This window comes from Pinus tabuliformis, chromosome 4_2, assembly GCF_031772625.1.
Source record: "Pinus tabuliformis cultivar Carrire ecotype Pingquan chromosome 4_2, CPIR1, whole genome shotgun sequence".
Classification (NCBI taxonomy): Eukaryota; Viridiplantae; Streptophyta; class Pinopsida; order Pinales; family Pinaceae; genus Pinus; species Pinus tabuliformis.
In genome coordinates this window covers 1,014,833,710-1,014,859,796 of record NC_142304.1, presented here as the reverse complement: position 1 = coordinate 1,014,859,796, position 26,087 = coordinate 1,014,833,710, and the positions used below count along the sequence as shown (strand labels likewise).

The following is a 26,087-nucleotide window of genomic DNA, read 5'->3' as shown; positions in this document are numbered from 1 at the left end:
TGGACGAGATTGAACACTTATGGTCTATTGGAGGATAGCATGATAGTGTCCAAGTTGGAGCCCAGTGACCAACACCTTGATGGATAAAGGTGGTTGCAAGAGAGGCAGTTGATGAACTCAAGGGTCTGATTAACCAAGAGCAGTCTATGGAGCCTGAGACTTGTGTGTGGAGAAGGATATCTACGGCAGAAGATGGGTAGTCCTCCTAGCCTGTGTTCATTGTGGGAGATGGACATCTTGTAGTGATAGGTGGCAGCCCTCCGTGCGCTATATTGGTCTTCATCGGAGCAGTGTAGGAAGACCATAGTGGGCTAGAGTCCCTAAGTAGTTGAGGAGCACTAGTTGGAAGATCGAGAGTTGTTCAAGTGGAGCTGTGAATAACTCGATAGGAGTCCTGATGTGTTGATGCATTAATGGGTGAATGATCAACTAGTGAGCATATTGGATAGTCGATATTCAGTGGTTAGATGGACTTGGAGCATTGATAGAGGCAAGAGATACAGATCGGGAGTCAAGGGAACAGGTAGGTATAGGGTACGATCGAGGGGAGTTGTGAAGTCTACTACATTAGCCAGATGGTCAAAGTATCTTGTTGAGGGAAGATTGGTTGTCGATGGACTGGCACCAAGCCCCAGTTTTGTATCTTATACTAAGGGGAATTATCCCTTGTACAAGAGCCCTAGACAGTTGCATTATATGTTGTTACTATAACGAAGTTGGGTTGAAAAATAAAAAGTTATCTATGTTCTGTGCATGTGTGATTTACTGCTTTACATTTCCACTATGTAAAGTAGTTTATGGTTGAGATACTTGGTTTGGTAGAGTCAGTGATTTTAAGACTCTAACCGAGACCCAAGGTTGTGGAAATCAAACATGGTATCGGAGCGTGTCTTATCTACTTTGAGGGAAAGTGAATCATAGTGTGCACAGTGAAGCGACTCAGAGGGATTTTTCATTGTCTAGATCATAGAGAAGAGGGTTGAACTCGATACATGGAGATGTAGTCTCGATAGACTACATGATGAGATGGGTTGGGAATTCTAGTGGATCGGTGGTCAACCTGGTGCACTTCAGTATGTTGTTTGGCAGTTTGTAGATCATGGACTTCCTATGTCTTGTCATGGATGGTTGGGACAACTCGAGAGTTTCTTTGGCATGGAAAAGATTAGGTTGATTGAGATGGCTTCATGTGATCAACTACAGGTTTGCAGACTAGGATTTGCATTAGATTTTGATGTTTCATATCCGATATTGGTGGGATTTTCACAAGTGGTATTTGATCTAGGAGGATAAGTGTTTGCAGAACTGGGCTAGTGGATATCATGTAGGCTTAGAGGGAGCCTAGACTCAGAGGGAGCAGCCCTATGGAGGTTTGGGATCTTCAGGTTCAGAGATAATGAGGCAGAGGAACTACCAAGATTGTCGGATTCATTCTACATGGTATGTTGCAATGATGGATGCCATATGGGCTAGTGTGGTCGCCAGATGATGATGGTTACTTCCTAGTCTTGGAAGTACCTCCCTCTCTAAGAGGGAGTATTTATCTTTTTGTGGCTTGGGAGGTACTCCAAGCCCTAGTGTTCGAGGGTTGGTGTTCAAAGCACCACAAATGGGCTTGTGGGCTTGAGGTCCAAGCTTGGGGGCTTTGTACCCATTGTTATTTGGGCCAAAACTGTGATGTGATTATGACATGTGATCGATGTGGATGATAGTGCTCGGTCATACGATTCCAACGCATCAAGAATCGTCTGAATCTGAGTGTTTGTTAGAGAGAAATGAATTTTTGAAGTTGACTAATTAATTATTGGTTACCAAGTCATGTAGGCTTGGTGTAAACACAGTCCAATAGAAGGGTCTCTTCAAAAATTCGTTGGGACCTCATATGTGTATAAACATGAGGTAAAGTATTGAGTTTTAGAGAATCCAAGAGAGAAATACATCCTCTAAAATTTCAATGGAGAAAATAAGGTCTAGCTATAGCAACAAGAGAGTCAAAGGGACAGTGTGAGGAAGTCTAGAAGGAACCGTGATATTGTTTGTTTGTTGTAGGTGACAGAGTGGTGAGAAAGGGTTGTTTTGAGGCATGAATTGGGCCATTTTTGGGTGCTTTTGTTGGGCAGAGAAGGCTGAAGACTTAGAGGACAAACAGAGCTAGTTTGAGGGAAGTTTGTGGAGGTCTGGAGGGATGGCGAAGGCTACAGCAGTTGCGGTGCTAGGCTGTAGGCAATAGGCAACAGCTAGGCCATCCTTTGGTGTTTTGTTTGGGTGATACAAGGCACAAAGGAGCAGCATAAGTTTGAGGGACCTCTTCCTGGGAGAACCGAATCCTTAGAAGGGTTTGCTTGTTGATTTATGTGGAGGTTGAGGGCATCGTGGTGTGCCCTAATAGCCGAATACTGCAGAATGAAATAGAATGGTACCACCGTGCTCAGCTCGTCGTCCTGATTCTGATGGGCTAGATCACCAATAAGTGCCCACCCCCAAATGTGTGCCCATACAGATATCCGTTCACCCAAAAGAATGAAATAGAAAAAATAATCAAGGAACTTTTGGAAGTAGGTGTCATTCATCCCAACATTAGTCCTTATTCATCACCGGTGGTCATGGTGCTCAAGAAAGATGGGGAGTGGCGGATGTGTCCAGAATTCAGGGCCCTCAATAAGTTGACAGTCAAAGATAAAATTCCCATCCCGGTGGTTGACGATTTGCTGGATGAACTCAATGGGGCTCAATTCTTCACTAAGCTGGATCTTCGCTCAGGCTACCACCAAATTCGCATGAAGGAAGTCGACATTCCAAAGACTGCTTTCCGAACTCATGAAGGCCATTACTAGTTCCTGGTCATGCCATTCGGTCTTTGTAATGCCCCATCTACTTTTCAGAGCCTTATGAACCACCTTCTCAAACCATATCTCAGGAAATTTTTCCTTGTCTTCTTCGATGACATCCTCATCTATAGTTGCACTTGGGCCGCACATCTTCAGCATGTAGATCTACTCTTGCAACTGCTCTGCAAGCATAAATTATTTGTCAAGATTTCCAAGTGTTCGTTTGGCATGGAAGAAGTTCAGTATTTGGGCCACATTTTGGGGCGTGAAGGTGTCAAGGTGGACCCCAAAAATATCTAGGCAATGCAGGATTGGCCTCAACCTAATACCTTGAAGAGCTTGAGAGGATTTTTGGGTCTCACAGGCTATTATCACAAATTTGTCCACAATTATGGTCGCATAGCGAAGCCCCTCACTCAACTCCTGAAGAAAAATTCATTCTTCTGGAATGAGGACGCACAACAGGCATTTACAGCTCTTAAAAATGCCATGTGTTCCACTCCAGTCTTAACACTACCTAACTTCACCAAATCTTTTGTCATTGAATGTGATGGTTCGGGTACGGGTATTGGGGCGGTCTTAATGCAGGAAGGGCGACCTTTGGCCTTCACAAGCCAACAACTAAGTGGGAAGAATCTGGGCCAATCTACCTATGAGAAGGAAATGATGGCCATTTTACATGCAGTAGAGACTTGGCGACCTTACTTATTGGGGCGATGTTTCCAAATCCGCACAGACTATCACAGTCTTAAATATTTTTTGGAGCAACGCCTATCCTCCCCACAACAAAATAAATGGCTCGTCAAAATGTTGGGATATGATTATGAGATAATTTACAAGAAAGGGAAAGAAAATAGTGTAGCAGATGCATTATCTCGCCAATTTGAGGAGGGAAGTACCCTGCTAGCAATTTCCCTTCCCATTCCAGAATGGATTGAAGAAGCTCGCAGGGAATGGTTTTCACATCCTGGGCTCTCCCAACTCATTTCGCAATTGCAGGCGGATCCAAATTCCACCAAGGGCTACTCATGGCAGGATGAGATTCTTCGCTACAGGGACAGAGTCGTAATATCACCAAAATCCACCCTCAGAAGTCGCATTTTGGTAGAATTGCACTCATCCCCCATTGCAGGGCATTCAGGATTTTAGAAGACGTATGCTCGCACCAGAAGATCATTTTTTTGGACAGGCATGAAAAAGGACATCCTCACTTTTTTAGCAGAATGCAATGTCTGTCAATGCCACAAAGGGGAGACTATCAAAGCACCAGGCACATTACAATCGTTGCCCATCCTGACAGCAATATGGACGGAGGTTTTTATGGATTTCATTATAGGTCTTCCAAAGGCAGGAAACAAGTTAGTCATCATGGTGGTTGTGGACAGACTTTCGAAGTATGCTCATTTCTGTGCCCTACCCCACCCGTTTACACCGACTTTGGTTGCTCAATCTTTCATGGATCATATCTTCAAATTGCATGGCATGCCCACTTCTATTGTCTCCGATCGCGACCCGATCTTCACCAGTAATTTTTGGCAGGAACTCTTCAAGCTACAAGGCACCCAACTAAAACTCATTACTTCTTATCATCCAAAAATGGATGGTCAAACGGAACCCGTCAACAAATGTCTGGAAACCTATCTTAGGTGTTTCACTTCAGAAAAGCAACATCTTTGGGTACAATGGTTACCTCTGGCTGAATGGTGGTATAACACCAACTATCATGCCACCACCAAAATGACTCCATATGAAGCAGTATATGGTCAACTCCCTCCTTCCCCTACTTCTTATATCAAGGGGGGCTCAAAGGTACAAGCAGTGGATCAACTCCTACAAAACTGCACAACCATGCTCGCCCATCTTAGAGAGAATCTTCATCAAGCTCAAAACCGCATGAAGCAACAGGTAGACTAGCATCGCTCAGAGCGCCAATTTCAAGAAGGGGATCAGGTCTTTTTGAGGCTGCAACCATATAAGCAAACATCACTCAAAGACAAGGGTTGTCAAAAACTATCTCCAAAATTCTACGGACCATATCAAGTACTTCAACGCATTGGAGAAGTAGCCTACAAGCTGGCTTTGCCGCCTACTGCAAAAATCCATCCAGTTTTCCATGTCTCATGCCTCAAGAAAGTGATTGGGAACAATTGTAGAATTCAAACCAGTCTACCTGAATTGGACGAGGAAGGGTCAATCTGGCTCCAACTTGAACAGGTCCTAGACACACGAGAAAGGCATCTACGTGGCCGCATGATTAGGGAAGTTCTCGTCAAGTGGAAAGACACCTCTCCGGAAGATGCAACTTGGGAACCAACCACTATTCTTCAGCAGTTTCCACAACTTCAGCCTTGAGGACAAGGCTATTCTTAAGGGGGAGGGCATGTTAGGGTCCCACCCTAACCCCCTTATTTATGTAGTGGGATCGAGTCATAGTAAAGATTCAATAAAGCCCATATTAATAATTGTAAGTGGTTAACCTGCAATTAATGACGGGACCACAGTTAGTTGCAAATGGGCCATGGTATTAGATAGATGGTATTAATAAAACCCATGGTATTGATCCATGGTATTGCATGTATGAGTCATATATAAAGGATAGAGACTCCCCGTGAGGAGCATCGTGTCTTATTTTTGTATCGAGCTCTGCTCTATTGGAGGTTGCCCCCTCGAACAGGCTAGTGAACATTGCTTTCTGAATAATAAAATATTTGTTGTTGTCTCTCACTTTTCTATGTTCTGGGTATCTTTCTTTGCATATTCTGTATTTGGGTATCTTTTGCAGGTTAAGAGCATAATAGTTAATGGGAGCCTATGGAAGTCAAGGAGGAGGGTTAGATCTGATGATTAGATGCCCTACACTAGTGACAGATTCCATAGTGATTGAGCAACAGACTTGCAACAAAAGATTGTTGTGCATTGGGTCAAAGTGTTGACCACTGCTTGGGTCAATTTATGGGTGGCTTTTAGGAGGCCTTAGGGAGTTGTTTGAAGAATCCCACATGGATATTTGGGAAGCCTACCAAGTAGCCAAGGTGACAGCAGGAACATTGAATCGGAAGGCAAGAGGACAACAGCAAGGTGTATTGGATATGGACTCGTGTATGAGGGATTGATGGTGTCCTAAGCAAGGAGACATTAATGTGCCAAGATTTTTGCAATAGCTCCTTCCTCTATTACAGAAGCAAAGGGTGGATTGGAGAAGTCTGTGGAAAACCATGTGTAAGGGTCTCTAAAGTATGGGGATTCCCTAACTAGGTGCAAATGCTATAGTGTGGACTTGGTCTCTCGTGGACTGTTGGAGGGCAGCATGAGAGAAGACCAGGTGTGGACGACATTGGGCACTTAAGGTCTGATGGAGGATAGTGTGATAGTGTCCAAGTTGGAGCCCAATGAGCAACACCTTGATGGATAAATGTGGTTGCAAGAGAGGCAGTTGATGAGCTCAAAGGTATGATAAACTAGGAGCAGTTTGTGAAGCCCGAGACTTGTCTGTGGAGAAGGAAATATACAACAGAAGATGGGAAGTCCTCCTAGCCTATGTTCATTGTGGGAGATGGACATCTTGCAATGATAGGTGGCAGCCCTTTTTGCCCTATGTTGGTCTTCATCAGAGGAGCACAGGAAGGCCATAGTGGGTTGAAGTCCCTAAGTAGTTGAGGAGCACCAATGGGAATATCGATAGTTGTTCACAAGTCGAGCTGTGAAGAACTCAACAGGAGTCCCAATGTGTTGATGTGTTAATGGATGAACGATCAACTAGGATTCGAGGGGAGATGTGAAGTCTATTACATCAGCCAGATGATCAGAGTATCTTGTTGAGGGAAGATTGGTTGTCAATGGACTAACACCATGCCCTAGTTTTGTACCTTGTACTAAGGGCCATTATCTGTGGTACAGGAACCCTAGAATTTTGTATTATATGTTGTTAATATAATGAAGTTTTATTGAAAAATTAAAAAAATTTCTATGTTTTGTGCATGTGTGATTTACTGCTTTATATTTCCACTATGCAAAATAGTTTATGGTTGAGATTCTTGGTTTGGTAGTGTCAGTGATTTTAAGACTCTAACCTAGACCCAAGGTCATGGAAATTCAACACTAAACCCACCCTTTCCCATATCAAGGGAGTGTCCAGGGGTTTGATACACTAAAAATTCAGTGGGTCTAAGGGGTTGGTTACCTGAGTGGTTGGGATGTTTCCTGGTAGTTCTGCTGCTGATGTGGAAAGTCTTTGTGATGTGTTACGCTTGTTCCACTTCCTTAACTGACATATAGGGAGTCAAATCATATCATAGTAACTTCTTGTCACATGTTTACCCCGGTTGGACAGTTACTTGGGTAGAGGTGGGAGGAGGGTGCTACAAGCTCTCCTCCACTTATCACATACCACAGATACACCAGAGACTGTTGCGCAAACTCACACTTCTTGATATTTTCTAGCAACTAGTGCTTCTTTAATGTTTCCAGCACTTGCGTGAAGTGTGATATGTGCTCTTCCAAGTAGCACTATGTACCAGTATATCGTCTAAATAGAAAAATAAAAAATGAATCTATAAAAGGGCGCAGTACATCATTCATTATTCTCATAAACATAGCTAGTGCATTACATAGGCCAAATGGCATGACTAAAAACTCATATAAACCTTGCTCGGTTTTGAAGGAATTATTTCATGTATCTTCTTCTTTTACTTGAACTTGATGATATCCATAATTTAAGTCCATCTTGGTGAAGTATTTTTCTTGCTGCAACTGATCCAATAGATCATCTATCCTAGGAAGGGGGTATCTGTTCTTGAGCATAATTTTGTTCAATGCCCTATAATATATACACATCCACTAAGTCTTGTCCTTGTTTGCACAATGATGATGGGTGAACCACATGGTGATGTACTCGGTCAAATGACACCCTATTCTAGAAACTATTTCAACTACTTCTTCACCTTAATTTATTCTATAACAAGCTTCCTATACAACCCAATGTTTAGCAATGGGGATTTTGACAAAAGTTGGATCTTGTGCTCCACTTCCCTCTTAGGTGGTAGTCATTTAGGCTCTTAGAACACATCCCTATATTCTTGTAGCAACTCTTCCAATTGTTGTTTCTATTTCTTAGTACACCCCTCCAAGGATGCCTTGCCTCTTACGTACTCTTCTACAAACTTTGTCTTAAAAACAATAAAACATACTTATTGTTGGAACTGATCAATTTGTTGGCTTGGTTGGCACTTGTCAGTGAAAATTTTGACTTGTCTTTGTGTGAATTAATGATGAACAATTTTCCATCCTTTATGAGTCAGTACTGGTTGGGTCTCCTCATGAATATTTCATCTCACATGTACATGTAGGTACTCCCAAACATGGCTCCACATACATCAATGGGAACCACATCTAGATCTACTTCACCAATAAAATCGACACTATAGCAAATATAATTTTGCATTATTTTGTTACCTTGAGCTTTGCATCCTTATTTATGCATCCCAATGGATATGGGTTTGGATGATCGCAAACTTCCATCCCCAACTTCTTGACCATCTTTGTTGTAATGAGATTCGCTTGCAATCTTGAGTCAAACAGAGCCTCAATATTTATCTTCTTGACCCGTATCTTTATATGGAAGATTTTGGTAATTTGTTTCTCTTCCTATTTGGTATCATCATTTGAATATTATTGGTTCTTATCAAGTTTATTTTGGTTGCACATTTTTGTTTTGAGGCCCATTTTTTACCTCAAAATTTCTCTAATGCCTCCTTCTACACTGATGTACAAATGATATTCTCATCCACATCCAAGTTGATTTCAACTTGGTTACTTAAATCAGTGGCCTTGATATTCTTCTTCTTATTATATTTCATTTTTTTCTTTAGGTTCAACTCTGGATGCAACTTCCAACACTTCTCCTCTATATGGCCATCAATGTTGTAGTGGTTTCTAGGATATTTGCGCTAGTTTGTTGTGGCTACCATATTTTTATTGTTTCCCTCTTTTTAATTCTTCTTCCCCTCCTTAGATGGGTCATGTTGCTCCTTTTGATTCGATCCACTTGATTTTTCTCTCTTCAGGCCTATGTTATCTAGGTATTGTGCCTATACACAAGCCTCATCCACTAATTTGGGCTTGAACAACATCACTTGCTCCAGAAGATGGTGATGTAGACCCGCAATTACTTGAGGAGTACATATGGGTTCTTCAAGGAGATACCCAAAATTATGGCCATATTTTTTAGCTTTGTGGTGTACTCCTGCATGCTTTGGCATGGCTTTTACCTGAAGTAGTGCCACCGGATCCACTGGTACTCTACATACCTAATAGGTAAAAATATGACTTAATGAGGCCTTTGAAGTCCTCCCACTTAATCATTGTAGGATCTCCCTCCAACCTTAGGGTCTCTGTGTGGCTCTCCCACCAAGATAGTGCATGGATCTCTAATTTTAGCCACACAAATGTAATCTTTTGTCCTTCTTCAATTTGATGGACATTGAAATAAACTTCCAGTTGTTATAACCAATGATTTAGCTTCAGAGCATCGATCTCATCATGGTACAATGTGATATTGACTTTTTCTTCCATTTTAAACACAAACTATTATTGATTCACAACACTTGAGTTGGGTTGATATTTTCCGGGTTCTCAGTTTCGACTGCCTCTCTATTTCTTCCCGATCTCCTATCTCCCTTTTGATTTGTACTCTGCATTTCAACCCCCATCTTCTCCAAATATCCCAAGCTTATTCCTCAAGGCCACCATGAGGAGGTTAAAATTACAATTTGTATCTGCATCTTGTTGTTCCAGTAGTGAAAACCTCACCTATAAGATCATGAGGGTCATTCATAGATTCATTGGCCATGATTAGGGTTTTATGATTTTTTGCCCCACCGATCTATATCCCTTGAAAATCTCCACAAAATTCCCAAGGAAACTTGTTCTCATACCAATATTATCTATAAACTTTCGTGGATATTCCACTGGACAATTTTTCAAAACATATCTGATAGTATTATGCTTAAAATATGAAATTCTAAACTATTACAGTTTTATTAAATTTCTAGATGTAACAGCGCGGTGAAAATTCAATGTAATACAAGTTAAAAACAATAACCACAGATCAATGGAACACTTATTCCAAGATGAATGTTGGGTAAGGCATCCTAAGGGGTGTTCATTTGGTTGTTTATGGCTGTGGAAATCGGCAAAGGCAATGGTTAAGGCTTTGGAAAGGCAAAATGACATTTTTGGCACATTTATTTATGAAAATAATGGAATTTAGGAGAAAAAGGAGGTGAAAGGTCACAGGTTGCATGTGAGGAGGAAAATGAAGGAAAATAATGGAAAATGAAGAAAATAGAGGTCTCATCCATAAAAAGGCTTATGAGGATCAATTGGTAACCTTTTGTCAGTTTAGCTTTGGAGATCTTTCATTATTTTCTCTCTCTCTCATACTCCTAGACACTTAGAGTTCTCTTGGGGCACTTTGGCATTGGAGAAATAAAGGAAAAGAAGGCAACATAAACCAAATATCAAGCAGGGAAAGGCAGGATCAAGCAACTACAGCAGGCTTCATTTTAGGTATCGACTTGCACGTGTATTTTCCTTGCTAGATTTGGAATGCATGGGATTGCATGTGTTTCTTTTTTACCATGGCATGGGTTTTTCCAGATGTGAAAGTATTTTTAGCCTAAACTTGCCATTTCCTAATAGCTTTAATGAGATGGGTTCTCTCATTCAGTTTATGTGGGATGGATGGATTGGATTCGAAGCTGAGTGGGGTGGATCTCTAAATTGACAAACACATTGTGTAGTGGTCCCTGAACCAGACTAAGGATGCACGAAAACACTAGCCTAGTAACCCCTTAATTGAACTCTGGGTTGCAGTAAAGCCAAATTGTGTGCCTCGGTGGGACTAGGAATCCTTTCCAGAGAATGGCGGGATATACGGTAAAGCCAAGAGGTGGATTTTCTCTTCGTTGGGCCTAGTGATTTCGGGGTGGAACGCATGGTAAATCCTGGAGAGTATGTCTCACTGTAGGGCCTAGTTATCCTGGGATTGGACCGCGGATGCACAATAAAGCTTGAGAAACTAGTAGGCACTCAAATTCCTCACTGTGTAAGCGTTGAACTCCAGTGGCATCCACATTGATTGGTGTTTTTGATGTGTTTTATGAGTCCCACATTCATGCTTGGAATATGGAATGAGGGGGACTGGCTGAAGGGAGACTTGGCTCAGCCAATCTATGGTCGGGTGGAACGTGGTAGTCCCATCTTCAGTTGGTTCATTGCATTGATTAATGAGAAATTTATTCCATTGGTTTTCATGTGTAAATTTACTAGTGTATATATGGATTTTGATGGCTTATATGTTTATGGTATTTTTGTTCCTATTATGCTGGTTATATGCACATTTTATGACAGCAACTATGTATGGATCTTAGCATGTTTTTACTTGTATATGAATGGATAATGTGTCTATGACCTAATAGATGAATATGCAGCAAATTACATGAGGGAACAATGGTTTATAGCGATTCTCAAATAAGTATGAGATCCCTACACTTAATTCTGTTGTTTACACCTGTATGTTACATGTCTATGATATGTTTGATGAAATGTCTGTCATGGCTAGTAGGGGTCTGGTGAAGGTCTTGTCAAGATTATTTCTTTTGCATCATTGTTTCCATGTACTTTATTTGATTATGATCTTTCATTCCATTCTGGGCAGTGGCCTAGGCTCTGGGCCTAAAAAAGTCGCTTAAATCCTGGGGTCACTGGCACAAAACTAGCAACTTTAGTCCACAGTCGCTGGTAGGCAGGCCTATGAGAGCAACTTTAGGTCTCTATTCTCTCCCTTACCCATATCATGAGAGCGACTATGGCATCAGAGGTCCAAAACAACAGTGGGACCTAGGGACAGGTTGTCTGAGTGGATGAATTTTCTTCTAAGGGTTATGTTGATGATGTTGGATGACTCTCTGTTATGTTCCATCAATTCATCTTCCTTAAGGTTACCTAGGAGGTCAAATCTGATCATATTAGCCTCTCGTCTAATGTTTACCCCAGTTGGCATGGTTACATGGGTGGATCCGGGAGGATGGTGTTACACTGGATTTGTAGATTTTATTGTAAATAGTGTATGCATGAAAATGAAAATTATGCAGAAAATAGAGAATGGAACACACGCACATAACACAAGATATGCTTTGGGAAACCCTTTCAGGAGAAAACCCAACTGGAAGGTGAGGTCATTCCACTTTCTTTCTCTATCTGAAAATATGGTTGCATGTAAAAAGAAGTATCGCATGTGGCCCATGGGTTGATACAGTGCACAAATCCTCTTCATGTGATCTACCTCCTATCCCTCTTGGCTAGTTTTTATTAGCTATGGAACAAATGCACTCAAAAGAATGGAATACCTCTTCCTCATAGTGGCCCGATTATAACACGGCCTGATAGCCTACTAGTGGTTAAGTTTGACTACCTCAACTCTTTACTAGAGTTACAACCTAGACTCTTTTAGAGTCTTTTACATCATTATCACATGGTTAGTCCCTTTTCCATTAATAATGGGGGTCGTCGCAACATCCTCCCGAATTATGGATATGAAAATAGGAAGATCATCTTTTGAGTGTCATAACTTTCACATACGAACTTCGATTGACGCACTTCTTGCACCATTGGAAATATATCTATGTGTAGAAAATCATGAAAAGGTGCCATGCAAAAAGTGCAAAAAAATTACCCCCAAAAAACTTCATTTGATTCCTCAAAATGCTTTTGGAAGGTTTTAAACCTTGTTTTGCCAAACTGGGTCCCGCCAGTAAAAATGGTCTAGTGAGTTGATTCCTCCACTTTTTCCACTCTTAATGAATCAAGATGGATGGAAAATAATATAATGATCCAATCTGAATCAATAGTATTGAGGGACATTACACTTTGACAAAACTTCATTAATCATTCCTAGCCCTAATTTAATTGAATTTTTCTCCATTTGGAGTCTTCCTTGGTTTCCTATCAAAATTACGGCCATGAAACTTTCTTCCACATCTTTAAAATCAGATTTCAAAAGATCTAGTCTTATATTCTTTAAATGTGATATGTATTTGATAACATCCCCCCTTCAACCAATTTTTTATTACGAAATTTATTATGAAGCTCTATGCTTTTGCCTTCAGATTGAGTATCAAAAATATTTTTAAAAATAATCAATGTAGTCCATGTATCAAACACATTTTCAATATGAATATATAACTCGTCCATGATAGAAGATCTCAATAATGCAAGTTCATTTTCATCCCGTGCTTCCTATTTTTCTAATTATATAGCATCAGTGGGCTTAGTTGGATCCTTATCTTCGCTACAAATATATTTCCATGATTCATTAAAGACTAATGTGTTTTTCATATGATGATTCCAAGTCATGTAGCTCTTGGGCCCTTCCAATTTTTCTAATTCAGCAAATAAATTCATTAGCTTTGACATGATTTATTATATATTAGATGCCAACAATCAAGAAATTCAAGACAATAATGCACTAGAGACACCACACACACACTACAAATGAGTGTTATAGGGGGTCGTCCTTGACCCTTAAATATCCTTAATAAAAACTATTGATAGAGTGTCTTACTTGACTCTTATCAACGTTTCAATTACAAATTACAATTGAATTTTATAATACCAATGTACCTTCCTTGAGATGCCTTGACTTGTTATAATACCAACATTTATTTTTATTCTTCTTTCCTTTTGACTTTTGATCTAGATATACCTCTTGAATTCTCTCCTTTTTGTCTAGACCAACCTCTAGCCACTATTTCTTTTGGTGTGGAAGTATCAACACTAGATTTCCTCTATGCCTCCTTAGATAATAATGCTCCAAAAACCGGATCAAACTCAAGAGTCTCAATTGTACTAAATCTAATGGAAGTGACAAAATGATCCCACGATTCAGGCAATAAAGATAATAGTGTAATTGTCCTATCGTTTTCATCGAGTTAAACATCTATACTATTCAACTAGCACATAAGAGTACTAAATGGTATACAATTTTTGTACCTTCTTTCATTTTTAGACTATATAATATCCTCTTCAAATATATCTAATTTTTTAAGGAATTCATCATATAAAGGATTTCCATCTTTCTCCGGAAGCTTGCCATTATTACTTCTCTAATAATGTTAAACAAGGAAATCATCTACAAAACATAACATAATTATGTTGAGGGCTTCGACATCTAGGTCTTCCCACTTGTCATTGATTATATTTTTAGGTTTCTTCTTTTTGTCATCTAATTCTTTTTGCAACCCTTACTGCACTAAAAAATCTCTCATTTTAAGTTTCCATAATTCAATGTTATTTTTTACTATTAAATTTCTCCACCTTAAATTTGGTATTTATCACCTACACCAGTATTCTCTACACATAGAATCTCCCTCCAAATCATTTTTTTAAATTAAAATATGTATTTGGAATGTTGGAATGTGTGTGTGTGTGTGTGTGTGTGTGTGTGTGTGTGTGTGTGTGTGTGTGTGTGTGTGTGTGTGTGCGCGCGTGTGCGTGTGCGTGTGCGTGTGTGTGAAAAGGCCAATATTACCACTTCAAGGCTGATATTCTTCTACTCCACTGTCAACTCAATTCTCTCCATAGAAAATTTGGCTCAATTCAGATTGGCGCTCTTTGCGGTTTGTTCCTTCCACGTCACTAGAGTATGGAATCAATTATTGTTTTGGAAGTGGCTAAGATTTGTCACTCCTCTACTGCTCGAACTCAACCTAAATTTATCCTCTAATGTGCAAACAGTTGAGTTACTTCACCACGAGCTACTATTGTATTTTTTTATTATTATTACTATTGTCGCTAGTTTGTGGTCTAAACTACCACCAACTACTACGTAGTCATGAATTAACCACAACTTTTTGTCACTCTTATCCACTTTGATTGTTACATCAACCTCCTTCACAAAAGGACTGGCTATTATTCCTTTATTCTCTACTTCCCTCTGGCTAGAATGTCTTGACCTCCTCCAATCACAAGACCCAATCGACTCTCCATGAACTTGGCTAGCTACTCCCTCTGCACACAAACTCATGCAAAAATATACTATAATTTATATCTCTTAACTTTATGCTCTTATGCCACTTTTTGGTATTTAGAGTTTGTAAAATATTGACAACAAAAAAGAAATAATGACAATAATGAGAATGACACACAACAAAACTTTTACGTGGTAATACCCTAATAGCTTATCAAAGAAACATTCATGGAACAAGGTAAAGTATTTTATTATTTAAAATGAACAATTATAATCAAACTTAAAATTGACTCCACCCATCTCCTAGAATAACTTAATATAACTATTTTGGCACCAATATATTTGTTATATGAACTACCATCGGTTTTGTAAACCAATATTATTAGACTGACAAAAAAATTACTTAAACAAATTTTGGGTTTTAAATTTTCTTTTAATTAGTTGTTTTTAATTTCTAACCCCTTTTGCTCACTAACATCTACATGAGTCAAATTTCTTTTAATTGAAAATTCCTATGCCTTGAACCCTTAATGTACGACTCAAACTAAAAGATAATTCCAAAGCAAACGACTCAAACTAAAAAGATAATTCCAATAATAACACATATGTACCATATCCCACAAGTTAAAAAAACTAAAATTAGAGCACCCTACAAACACCATACCATCCACTATTAACATTTGAAAAAGAATTGCTACACCTTCTATGCAGTTCAAAACAATCTAGAAGCCCATCCACACTAACAAATTGCACCCCCACACACTAACAAATTGCACCCCCACACACAATGTGTTGCTATGAAATAAGACATGAAAAGAATATGCATTATTTACATATTGTGTTTATTTATTCCACTTTTATTTTCCAAGTAACATAAACCTAAACAATATTTTTTTTATTTTATTATAAATTTACTTTTTCAAATATTTAAATTTTCAAAATAACATTATTATATTACATTTTTAGTTATATCACGACCTACTACTATTATTGAAACCATCCATTATTAAAGTCATATTAAAAATCTTTGAATCTTATCTCAATGACCCCTTGTGTCCAATTTCAATGAATATGTATTTCATAATTGCGTCCAAAATTGACCTTCGTCGTTACATCTTTTTCTACTTTTCGAATCATTTACCTTTTATATCTTTTCAAAGTCTTAATGAATATATAATATATAATTGTACCCAGCATTATATCTAGTCGAGCCAAATGACTAGGGATCCTAAGTCAAAGTGTATTCCTCACACTCAATTGATTTTATCTCCGCACACTCAAAGTGCAGTAGACTTGGTTTTAACTGGTTTTATGTCCACATTCAATTAGGTAGTAACACTAGTTTTCCACATGGATAAAATGTCCTCAAAAGTTTATTTTATAAATTTTATCCTTTATTTATATTATCTACTCCCTTGAACAGAGGCCTTCTACCCTTTACACAAGTTATATGGTCTACTACTTCAAATAATTCTTAATCAACCAACCTAAGGAATAATAATGATTTTGACATATATTTTGAATTCAAATAGGAAAGATCAAAATATAGGATAAACGTTGATTGGATCAAGTTGGAATTTTTGAAAAAAATAATATATTAAATTTGATAATTTTATTATTGGTAGATTATTGGTAAGATTTTAATTTAAAATTGATTTGGTAAAAACATTATTATATTTAATAACAAAAAAATTTCACAATAAATGTTTATTTCTCTATGAGATATCAATAATAATAATAAAATAATTATGATACTTAAACTTAACTCTATTGTAAAATATGAATTTGATACTTAACTCTATTGTAGATTAAGGTTATTAGAAATCATGACTGTAAAATCAAAATTAATAGATTTCATGTCATGTCCTCTTGTGGAGAATCTATGTTGGACCTCACATCGAAACATTTATGTTCTTACGTTTCTCAAAGAACTTTATTTTCAAGGATCTCAGTTGTCTAAATTTTTCAAGCAACTCCATTTTCAAGCATCTTAGTTGTTTCAGTTTGTTAGATTTGTATCAAAATAATTACGGAAAAGGGAGTAATTTGACTTTTTGGGATTTGTAATAAGATTCTTCGAAGAAGGTATTTGTGATAAGATTGTTGAAAGAAAGTTTAATTAAAAATTTAATAATAAGTGATTTAAAAATGTATTAAAAAAATTAGCAATATAAAAAGTTGAAATTATAATAGAAAATTAAATAACATATTAATATTTATGATAAGTATAAACAAATTTACTCGGTTCACATTATTATTAAGAAAAACAATTAAATTATACATATATTTATTTTAAAAAATTGTAACACGATTTTTAATTATGAAGATCTACTGTAACTTTACTCTATAGATTCAAATAGGTTTTTGTTAAATGTAAGTCATTTTATATTTTTTTTAATTAATAAATTTAATTAAAAGTGAAAAACTTTGTTAAACCATAAGTCATTTCATATCACACTTGTTCATAATGATTTTTTTAATTAATAAATTTAATTAAAAATGAAAAAACAGGTATAACTACTTTGGAGTGAATCTCAACCTTTAATTTGTAATATTATTAAAAATTAAAAAAAAAAATGTTAAATTTCTACCATTTACCTAATAATTATTTATAATTAAATTAAAATTTTTGAAAACTCTTTTCTCTTTTTTTGTAAATTTGTTCTGTAGATTTCTATTGATACCAAAAAGATTTTACATTGCAAGCTTTTCAACAAAATTCCAAAAAAAACTCCAAAAAGAGTGACTTGGGAAATCTTGATTATCCTTGAGGTTAAGCATAGGTATTACCAGATCTACCTACCAAAAGCTAAGTTGAGAATATCCCGAGGATTGTATATTTTGACATATAACTCTTCATTTTTACCAGTCCTACCAAAACTATAATAAGTTACAATAATACATATAGTCATCCAAAAACTTGGCTTGACAAAACCATTAAGATGGCGTTTACAAAAACAGAACTTGTCACCCATAACAGACCCATAGACAAAGTGTTCGGTGAACTTGTTAGTCCAAGATGATTATAGGCGATGTGGCAGAAGAGTTGGTGTGAGGAGAGGCTTGAGCTAGAGCGTTGATGATTGTTGGCACGTCATGGTGCTCATTTGATTCAGTTTTTGAATCTGAGACAATATAACATTCCATTCGAGACAGTATCACCACTATATCATCCAAGTTGTATTTGATATCCCGCAAAATTCTCTTTATCTCCTCTTAGGCTGCAAACAACTTGTAGTTGTCTACTTTCTTGTCTCTAATAACCATGCTGAGAAGAGTTTCCAGTTGTTGATGTTGGGTGATGGAGTGAAGGAAATGAAGCCTTCTCTTTCGGAACTTTCCTGGGTTTGGTACCCATTTGAGGTTGTTGCCTCCAATCTCCGAGTCCAAGAAATAAACACGATCCCCAAACTCTTTTGCCTCCAGATGGAGAATTTTCTTTCGAACCAATAGGGGAACTTCCTCAAAGAAGTTGGGAACTGATTCTCATCCAAACAAGCGTCAGCCTCTCACCGAAGATGACCTAGGAGTGCCACCCCTGTGACTAGGAAGGCATTGTCGAGGAGCCATAAAGTCAATTGACCTGCAATGCAAACAAAGAGAAAATGTGCTCTACTAACCTACTATGATGGACTAAGACATGGGATAACAAGGTTTTCTACCAAGAAAGGCTGCAAACACTAAAGGAACAACATGGATAAAGTTATGTGAACAAGCTAAGTAACTTGATAACCCATGACTCAAGTAGAGATTTCCTGTAACTCCAACCTTCAATGACACTGTATAGTAAAGGAGCAGAAAGGGATTTCAATACTGAACAATTAACAAGACCATCTACCTTATTAAAACCAAATGGAGAAGGTACCTGGGTACCACACTCCACAGACCAACACTGGACAATTGAAAGAGATCGCGGTAAGGTTTGAGTTCTCAGGAGTCCTTGAGGGTAACACTGCCACCAGCTTAAAATTCGAACTTGACCCTAAATTATGAAGGAAGAGAACAAAGAACATTTGCCCATCTGATTAAAAAACAATAAAATGAGAGACCAAGGAGTGGATGAATAATTACATACCATACAACGAAGAGATGACTTGACCTTACACAATTATGACACAAACATACAGTAAGAAGTTGAGTAAGATACAAGAGTAGTATACCTTCGCACAAGTCGAAGTAGTGGGTGCAGGTTGTAACCTTGGAACAATCATTTCGCCACCCTAAGTCCATGACCATGCAAATATAATGAGTTGAGGACATGAGAGGCGGAGCATGCAAAGTGAGGTAACAAACAAAGGCACTCTTCATAGCAAGCCAAGTGAGGTAACAAACAAAGACACTCTTCATAGCAAGCCAGATGTAATGTCTTAGCATGTATTCTCTTGTTTCAAGACTTTTGCACATTATTTGCTCATAAATGAGCTTACCTCATATGTCAAAGGTGATTATGCTCACAACCAATTTGCTATATGAGGGGCAGTCAAGCTGTACGGAGGCAAAAATTATTTTACAACCGAAGGAACTAACATACACCATAAACTTGCCTCCCACCTGCTCGTAATTAAGTTGAAATTATTTTACAACCAAAGGAACTAACATACACCATAAACTTACCTCCCACCTGCTCGTAATTAAGTTGATATGACTTGTTTAGGAGTGAAGAGGCTTGGGATCCCAAATCTTGCCACGTGAAGGGCATGTGACGCTAGGTGTGGAGTATAGCTCTATCATCGAGGGTCGTCACCCTATTCACCAAATGAATTAATGGCATGTAAATAATTATTATATTCTCGTTAAACTTCCATTGTAGAACCATTTGATCGTTAAATCAAACCTCTAATGATGCTTTCATTATGTCTCTGTTTACTAAAAAAATTATCGTACAAACACCCCTGGAGAGAAGTTTTGAAAAAAAATTCAAAATAAACCCACCTACTAGCATAATTAGATTTATATTTAAAATTTTTATCATATTTATATTCGTTATATATATTTGTCTTATTTAATTAAATTATATGGTAGACAAGTGGATGAAAAAAATACACATTTATTAAAAATGACTTAAAAAGTGAATGAACGAAGTTGTGTATATATTTATATTTTAAAAAATGTAAAAATCATTTTTAATTTTTCTTTCTTATTTTAAAGATTTCAATTGTTTTAAAATAAACTAAATTATATTTATATTTAAAAAATGTAAAAAACATTTTTAATTCTTTTCTCTTATTTTAAAGAGTTGGATTGTTTTAAAATTAAATAAACTAAACTAAATTATATGTTTTACCTTTTTCTTTTTCTTTTTTAATTATTGTTTTTCTTTGATTTTAATTGTTTCAGAAGTAAATTAATGAGTTGTATATCAATTGGTTTGTCTAATTTAATTCAGAATTCAACACATTCAAATCTATTTAAAAAAAATTAAATTATCCCAAAAACATCTATACTAAATCAAACACAATCCTAATAATATCTCACTCAAAAAATTAAGTTTCCTATTCATAAGCCAAAATAAACTCAAAACAAAATTCCCAACTAAAATCAACCTTGAAAAATTAAATTTATTTCCTTATTATGTTTTGCCACAAACTAACCTTCAACATTAAACAGACTTCACGTTTCATAAAATTCAAAGCAAAAAACCAGGTAACATCGAAACCAGGTCAATGATGAAGTCCACGACAGCGGGTCAGCATGGGAAAGCGCGTTTGAAGGAGCCGCGGGATTCGAACTGGAGACAGGCCAGAATGACTTTGGTTCAGGTCAAGTGCTGGCTGGCTGCTCGAGTTAACCCCGTAAACACGCCATCTGTACAGAAATAATACATCAGGTGGACTGTTTGACACCCAAGTGGTCATGTAAGCTGTACCACAGAAAAACCCATTTCTATAGTGTATTGGTATTTCTTATGCATGTTTCATTTTCTGGGCTCTTAGCAGGGGACAAGAAAATCTCTGGCATTGTTGTGGCTTGTGCAGGTGATGGCCGCTCCCTGTGATTTGCTGAAGGTGAGTCGATTTGTTATGCGTGTTTTGGCGGGGCGACGGGCTGTGGTTGGGATTTATGAATGATGGTTTCGATTGGCCATGACCAATTAGCTTTTGTGCGTGGTGTTTATAACTTTATATATTGAATGGGGATGTTGGGGAGGATGATTTAATTGAAATTTTGAATATTGGATTGGTGGCACAGAAATTTCCGTGAAGATTCAGGGATCGACTTTGACTTTCTGTTTATGTGTTGCAGGCCGTGGGCAGGACCAATTGCCCCAATACCCCTGATGTGGCTCTAAGATTGGGCCAGTGCCTTCTTACTGCAGAGGTCGATAGCTCCAGTGATTCAAGCAAGCCTAATTATTATTTCCCCAAGGCGATGGGAACCGATTCAACTAGAACAGACTACGAGGATGCCAAGGTTGTGACCGAGGAGGACTCGAGCTCGTCACCTGCGGCTGCTTCATTTTTGTTGCCGAATCGGGCAGGGCTGGAAGAAATGGGGAATGGAATCAATGTTGTTTCCTCCCAGAACATTCGAAATCCCTCGGCGCAGCGCAAGCTGCCGTCGTCCCAATACAAGGGCGTGGTCGCGCAGCCCAACGGGCGTTGGGGCGCGCAAATATACGAGAAGCACCGGCGGGTGTGGCTCGGGACATTCAACTCCGAAGAAGACGCCGCCAGGGCTTACGACAGGGCCGCCATAAAGCTTCGCGGTGCCGAAGCCATCACCAACTTCAACTTCGCCGAAAAGCATCCTGGAGCCTTCTTTCTCCGCGGCCACTCCAATAATGAAATCGTCGACACGACCTACGACGAAGAACTTCACAACGACGACACGACCTCTTTTGCGGTGTATCCCGACATCGCGTGGTCGACAACGACAGAACCCCGCGAGCACCTGTTCGACAAGGCGGTCACGCCCAGCGACGTTGGGAAGCTGAACCGTCTCGTTATTCCAAAGCAATACGCCGAGAAATACCTTCCACTCGACCAGGCATCGATTCACGACAAGGGGAAGGGTGTCCTGCTAAATTTCGAGGACAGCAGCACCGAAAAGATTTGGCGGTTCCGCTTTTCTTGCTGGAACAGCAGCCAGAGTTACGTGCTTACCAAAGGATGGAACCGCTTCGTCAAAGAAAAACGCCTCCAAGCCGGCGACATAGTTTCCTTCGAGCGGACCTCCGGGTCGCGCCGCCTTTTCATCACCTTCCGCCGCCGACGCCGCCATCTCCTCCCTTCCGACGCCCTACCGCCGCGACTCGGACGCTGCCAGCTGGCGATCAATCCCTTGGCTTCGAAAGATTATCCGCACAGGGAGCAGTTCTTTTAGGCCGTTCCTATTTCCACCTTCAATCAAAGTTAATGCTATCTTTTAGGCCGTTCCTATTTCCACCTTCATAGCAAAGTTAATGCTATGGAGGGTACACCCTCTGACAGCGGCAGCACCGTAACGACAGTTTTGGATGGACGGATGCATGTTTTGGACCCATATCCATGCATGATACCATGACCTATGTACATGCATTTTCTGGCAGCTCCGTCACTCCAACTCCGGGAGGCTCCACGGTTCAGCGTAATCAATGCAAGTAATCACGCCATTAATTTTATTCAAATAACGAGCCCATTTGAATTCGAATTCAAATTTGAATTCAAGCGCCCAAAATTCAGCGCTCATCCATATTTCAGCAACCACGCCCGCTCTTTTGCATATTGATTCCCTGTTCAGTGTTGTTTTGTCAATGAAGTTGCAGACGATAGAATATCATGACCTCGCCCTTCAAATTCGGTCTGCACCTGGAGTACTCATCTGTTTTCTTTATAGGTTTTATGTTGCGGCAAATTCTTCAATGGTATCATGCCTATTGGGACCTCAGCAGCTCCAACATATCTTCCTCCTCATTCCTTCAAAACACAAGATTCCCGGGGAAATCCCAGAAACTTCAATCTAATAGACGGGGGAGTTGCAGCTAACGATCCGGTAAGTCGCGGTGATATATTTTTCCATTGCCATCTCAATATGGTTTAAATTTCAGTTTTCAAAGTCACAGCGTAACAGTTTTGGTAAGGGGCCGTGAAATTAATTTGTTGCCCTCTAAAATAATCTTGCAAACATTACTTGCAGTAAACCATGTGTCGAAAGAAATTGTATTTCAGTTTTCAAAGTCACTGCGTAACAGTTTTGCCTAATGGGTTGCGCAATTAATTTGTTGGCCTGTAACATATTCTTGCAGACATTACTTGCAGTAAACCATTTGTTGAAAGAAATTTCCGCTCGCAATTCGAATCCACCATTGTCGAAACAAAGTATTGATTTAAATTTGATCGAGAACGAGTCTAGCAAGCTTCTGGTTCTTTCTCTTGGAACAGGACAAAAAGTAGCTCGTTACAAGGCCACCGACGCTGCAAAATGGGGCTTATTTGGATGGTTAACTAAGGACGGTAGATCACCTTTAATTGATATTTTATTGCAATCAAGTTCGGATATGTCGGACATTCACGAATTCTTCTGGTTCAAAACCATTAACATGCATATGTATCTCAGAATCCAGGTACTTTTCTTGCACCCTCCATATATAATTCACCCATAGATTTTGTGAAGTTGAACAAATCTATATTCGAGATATCTAACACAATGCCTCATTGTGATCAGGAACCGCAGCTGGGAGATCACACTAGCTCCTTGGATCTGTCGACGGAGGAGAATCTAAAAGCCTTGAAAACGATAGGTAGCGATCTCTTGGCCAAGCCTGTTTCAAGTGTCAATATCGAGACGGGCTACTATGAGCCAACGCCAGAGCAAGACTGGAAGACCAACCATGATGCATTGATCAGGTCATTTTAGTTCTTATTGAATACGTCAATTTCAATGAAAATTGCTAAATCAAGTTTTATGACAGAAAATGGTTCATGTGAATTGGTTTCACCGTTAATATTGTATTGATTTGGCAGGTTTGCGCAGCTACTTTCACGTGAAAGAAAGTCACGATCAACTGCTGCTCCTAGTGGCTAAGACTTAGAGTCCTGAAACTTTATGAATGATAGTTTTCCTCAGTTTATGAATGTTAGTTTTCCCTTATGAATGTTGTACTTTGTTCGAAGATGATCTTAACTTCGATATGTAATGTAACTTTGATATCCAATTTGAAAATTGAGGCTTTCTGCATATTTCATTAATATATTGATTTTGAAAATAATGTTATTTACCATGCCTTTACTAATATTTAAAGAAAAAGTCACACAAGAATTAACATAGTAATATTTACATTATTAATGAAATCATTGAGCTCAAACTTTTAAGGTATATATGTAATTTCGTTTTCATTTTAATTATTAATATTATTAAAATTTTCAATCTTATTATCATTAATTCGGTCATGCAAACCATCTAGACCCTGTGTGGACATAGACACATCTTAAACGCCATTTAAATATGAAAGATCCCCACTCTGCTTTTTATGTGGACATCCCCACTAAGATTTTGGTAGAGTAGGATATCTTTGTGATACATATGGCATAGAATATAATATTAATGGTATGGAGATTTTTGTGGGGTGGGAATAGCCTATGTTCCCATGAGTAAATTTTTCATATCATTCATTTAGTTGCATGGATTGCATTAAAATTTTTATGGTATTCTTTGTTTTTAATTAATATTTTTTTAATTTTGGATTAATATTTTTAAGTCATTTGAAGGAGAGTTAGTGGAAACTAATCCTAAAATTGGGAGAGTCTATCCTCGGAAGACAATGTCAGAATAAGGTTCTGTAAGGCCAGACCCTCAATTCATAGAAATTTTCCTAGCGATAAAGTCTATGGTAGAAGAAATGTATAGAGACTTTAGAAAGCATAAGGTTGAAGATTCATCAGGTTCTAAACAAGACAAGGAACAAGATGAGTCTCACTGTCATGACCACTCCAAAGAAAAGGGGAAAGAGGAAAGCTTTCTCACACCTCCTAATATCCCTGTTCATAATAAGAAAGAATCTTTGATTAAGCTAGATGTTAAATTTGATTTGACTATATATGATGGAGAGCTAAATGCTGAAAAGTTGGACAATTGGATTAGACAAATTGATGTGTATTGCAGGGTACAAAACATAGACTCAGACAAGAGTAAGATTCAGCTAGCAAGCCTACTCCTAGGAGGCATTGCCTTAGTTTGGTGGGAAGGCAGAACCCAAGATGATATGAAAAGACATGGTAAGACCATCTATGTCTAGAGTGACTTTGTTTCTGCAATCAAAAAGTAGTTCTATCCATTGGCCTACATGCAACAAGCCATGATGAGTTGGAAAACTCTTCGATAGTTGAAGGGGAAAAGTGTGCAAGGGTATACTCAAGAGTTCAAAAAGAGAGCATTGATGTTGGGTATCTCACTAGACTCACTAGAGACTCTTTTGAAGTACATTGCTGGTCTACACAGCTACATGAGGCATACCATCCTCATGTTTAATCCCACTAGTATAGATGAGGTATCTGTACAAGCTACTCATCTAGAAGCTAGAGGAAAGAATGGAAATCCAGAAGTTGGGGGACCATCTCAATCCACTGTAAGCAAGAGAAAGGAGAAAAGAAAGCAAAAGTGGAAAGCAAGGAAGACTAACACTACACAGAAAACAAAAGTTTCATGCACTCACTGTAAAAAGGAGGGGCATGATGATGAGCATTGTTGGATTCTGCATCCAGAGCTGAGACCTAAGAAGTATGAGGGCAAGAAGAAGAAGACTGTTGCAGCTATTCAGAAAGATTTGGGGTCAGACTCAGGAGATGAAACAACTATACCAGCCACAGGTATAAAAGGTAAGAATTCTGAAGCATCTACTAGTAATTCTGCTCAATCTGTTATTGATGAAGAAAATGAGAGAAGAAGGCATGAGCTTTTCCATATTCGAGTTATTTCCACAAATCAAAAGATTGATACTTTGTTTGATAGTGGCTCACAAGTAAATTTGATTTCTGAAGCAGTTGTAAAGAAATTGGGATTAGCAACTACACCTCACAAGAAACCATACCCATTATGATGGTTGAATGATAAATCACAACTAAAAGTGACTAGACAGTGCAAACTCAAGTTTTCTTTTGGGTCAGCATTTGTAGATGAGGTTGAGTTAGACATAATTCCTTTGGATATATGTGGAATTGTTTTAGGAAGCCCTTACTTGTATGATAGAAAAGCTATTTTCTATATAGTTGAGAACAAGTATCTACTGGTTAAAGATGGAATCAAATACTTTGTAAGAG

The 26,087-nt window shown here is 38.4% G+C and overlaps 1 protein-coding gene across 2 annotated transcripts; it reads left to right on the top strand.

Moving 5' to 3' along the window:
- The first annotated feature begins 22,674 nt into the window (after positions 1 to 22,674).
- Positions 22,675 to 23,956, top strand: LOC149173069 (patatin-like protein 5). Of its 2 annotated transcripts, none has more exons than XM_089427875.1 (4): positions 22,675 to 22,824; positions 23,078 to 23,395; positions 23,506 to 23,678; positions 23,796 to 23,956. In XM_089427875.1, exons 1-4 carry the CDS (start codon positions 22,702 to 22,704, stop codon positions 23,854 to 23,856), a joined length of 675 nt encoding a protein of 224 aa, XP_089284001.1. In that variant the 5' UTR covers positions 22,675 to 22,701; the 3' UTR covers positions 23,857 to 23,956. The 2 variants fall into 2 exon arrangements, with proteins under 2 accessions (XP_089284001.1, XP_089284000.1); XM_089427874.1 differs by having other exon boundaries at positions 22,685 to 22,824; positions 23,497 to 23,678.
- Positions 23,957 to 26,087: the final 2,131 nt, after the last annotated feature.

Bases quoted from the DNA above. Each gene is read 5' to 3' on its own strand.
- LOC149173069 (XM_089427874.1), top strand. From the start codon at position 22,702: ATGCCTATTGGGACCTCAGCAGCTCCAACATATCTTCCTCCTCATTCC. The intron at 22,825-23,077 runs GTAAGTCGCGGT...ATATTCTTGCAG, and splicing joins GAGTTGCAGCTAACGATCCG to ACATTACTTGCAGTAAACCA. The intron at 23,679-23,795 runs GTCATTTTAGTT...TTGATTTGGCAG, and splicing joins AACCATGATGCATTGATCAG to GTTTGCGCAGCTACTTTCAC.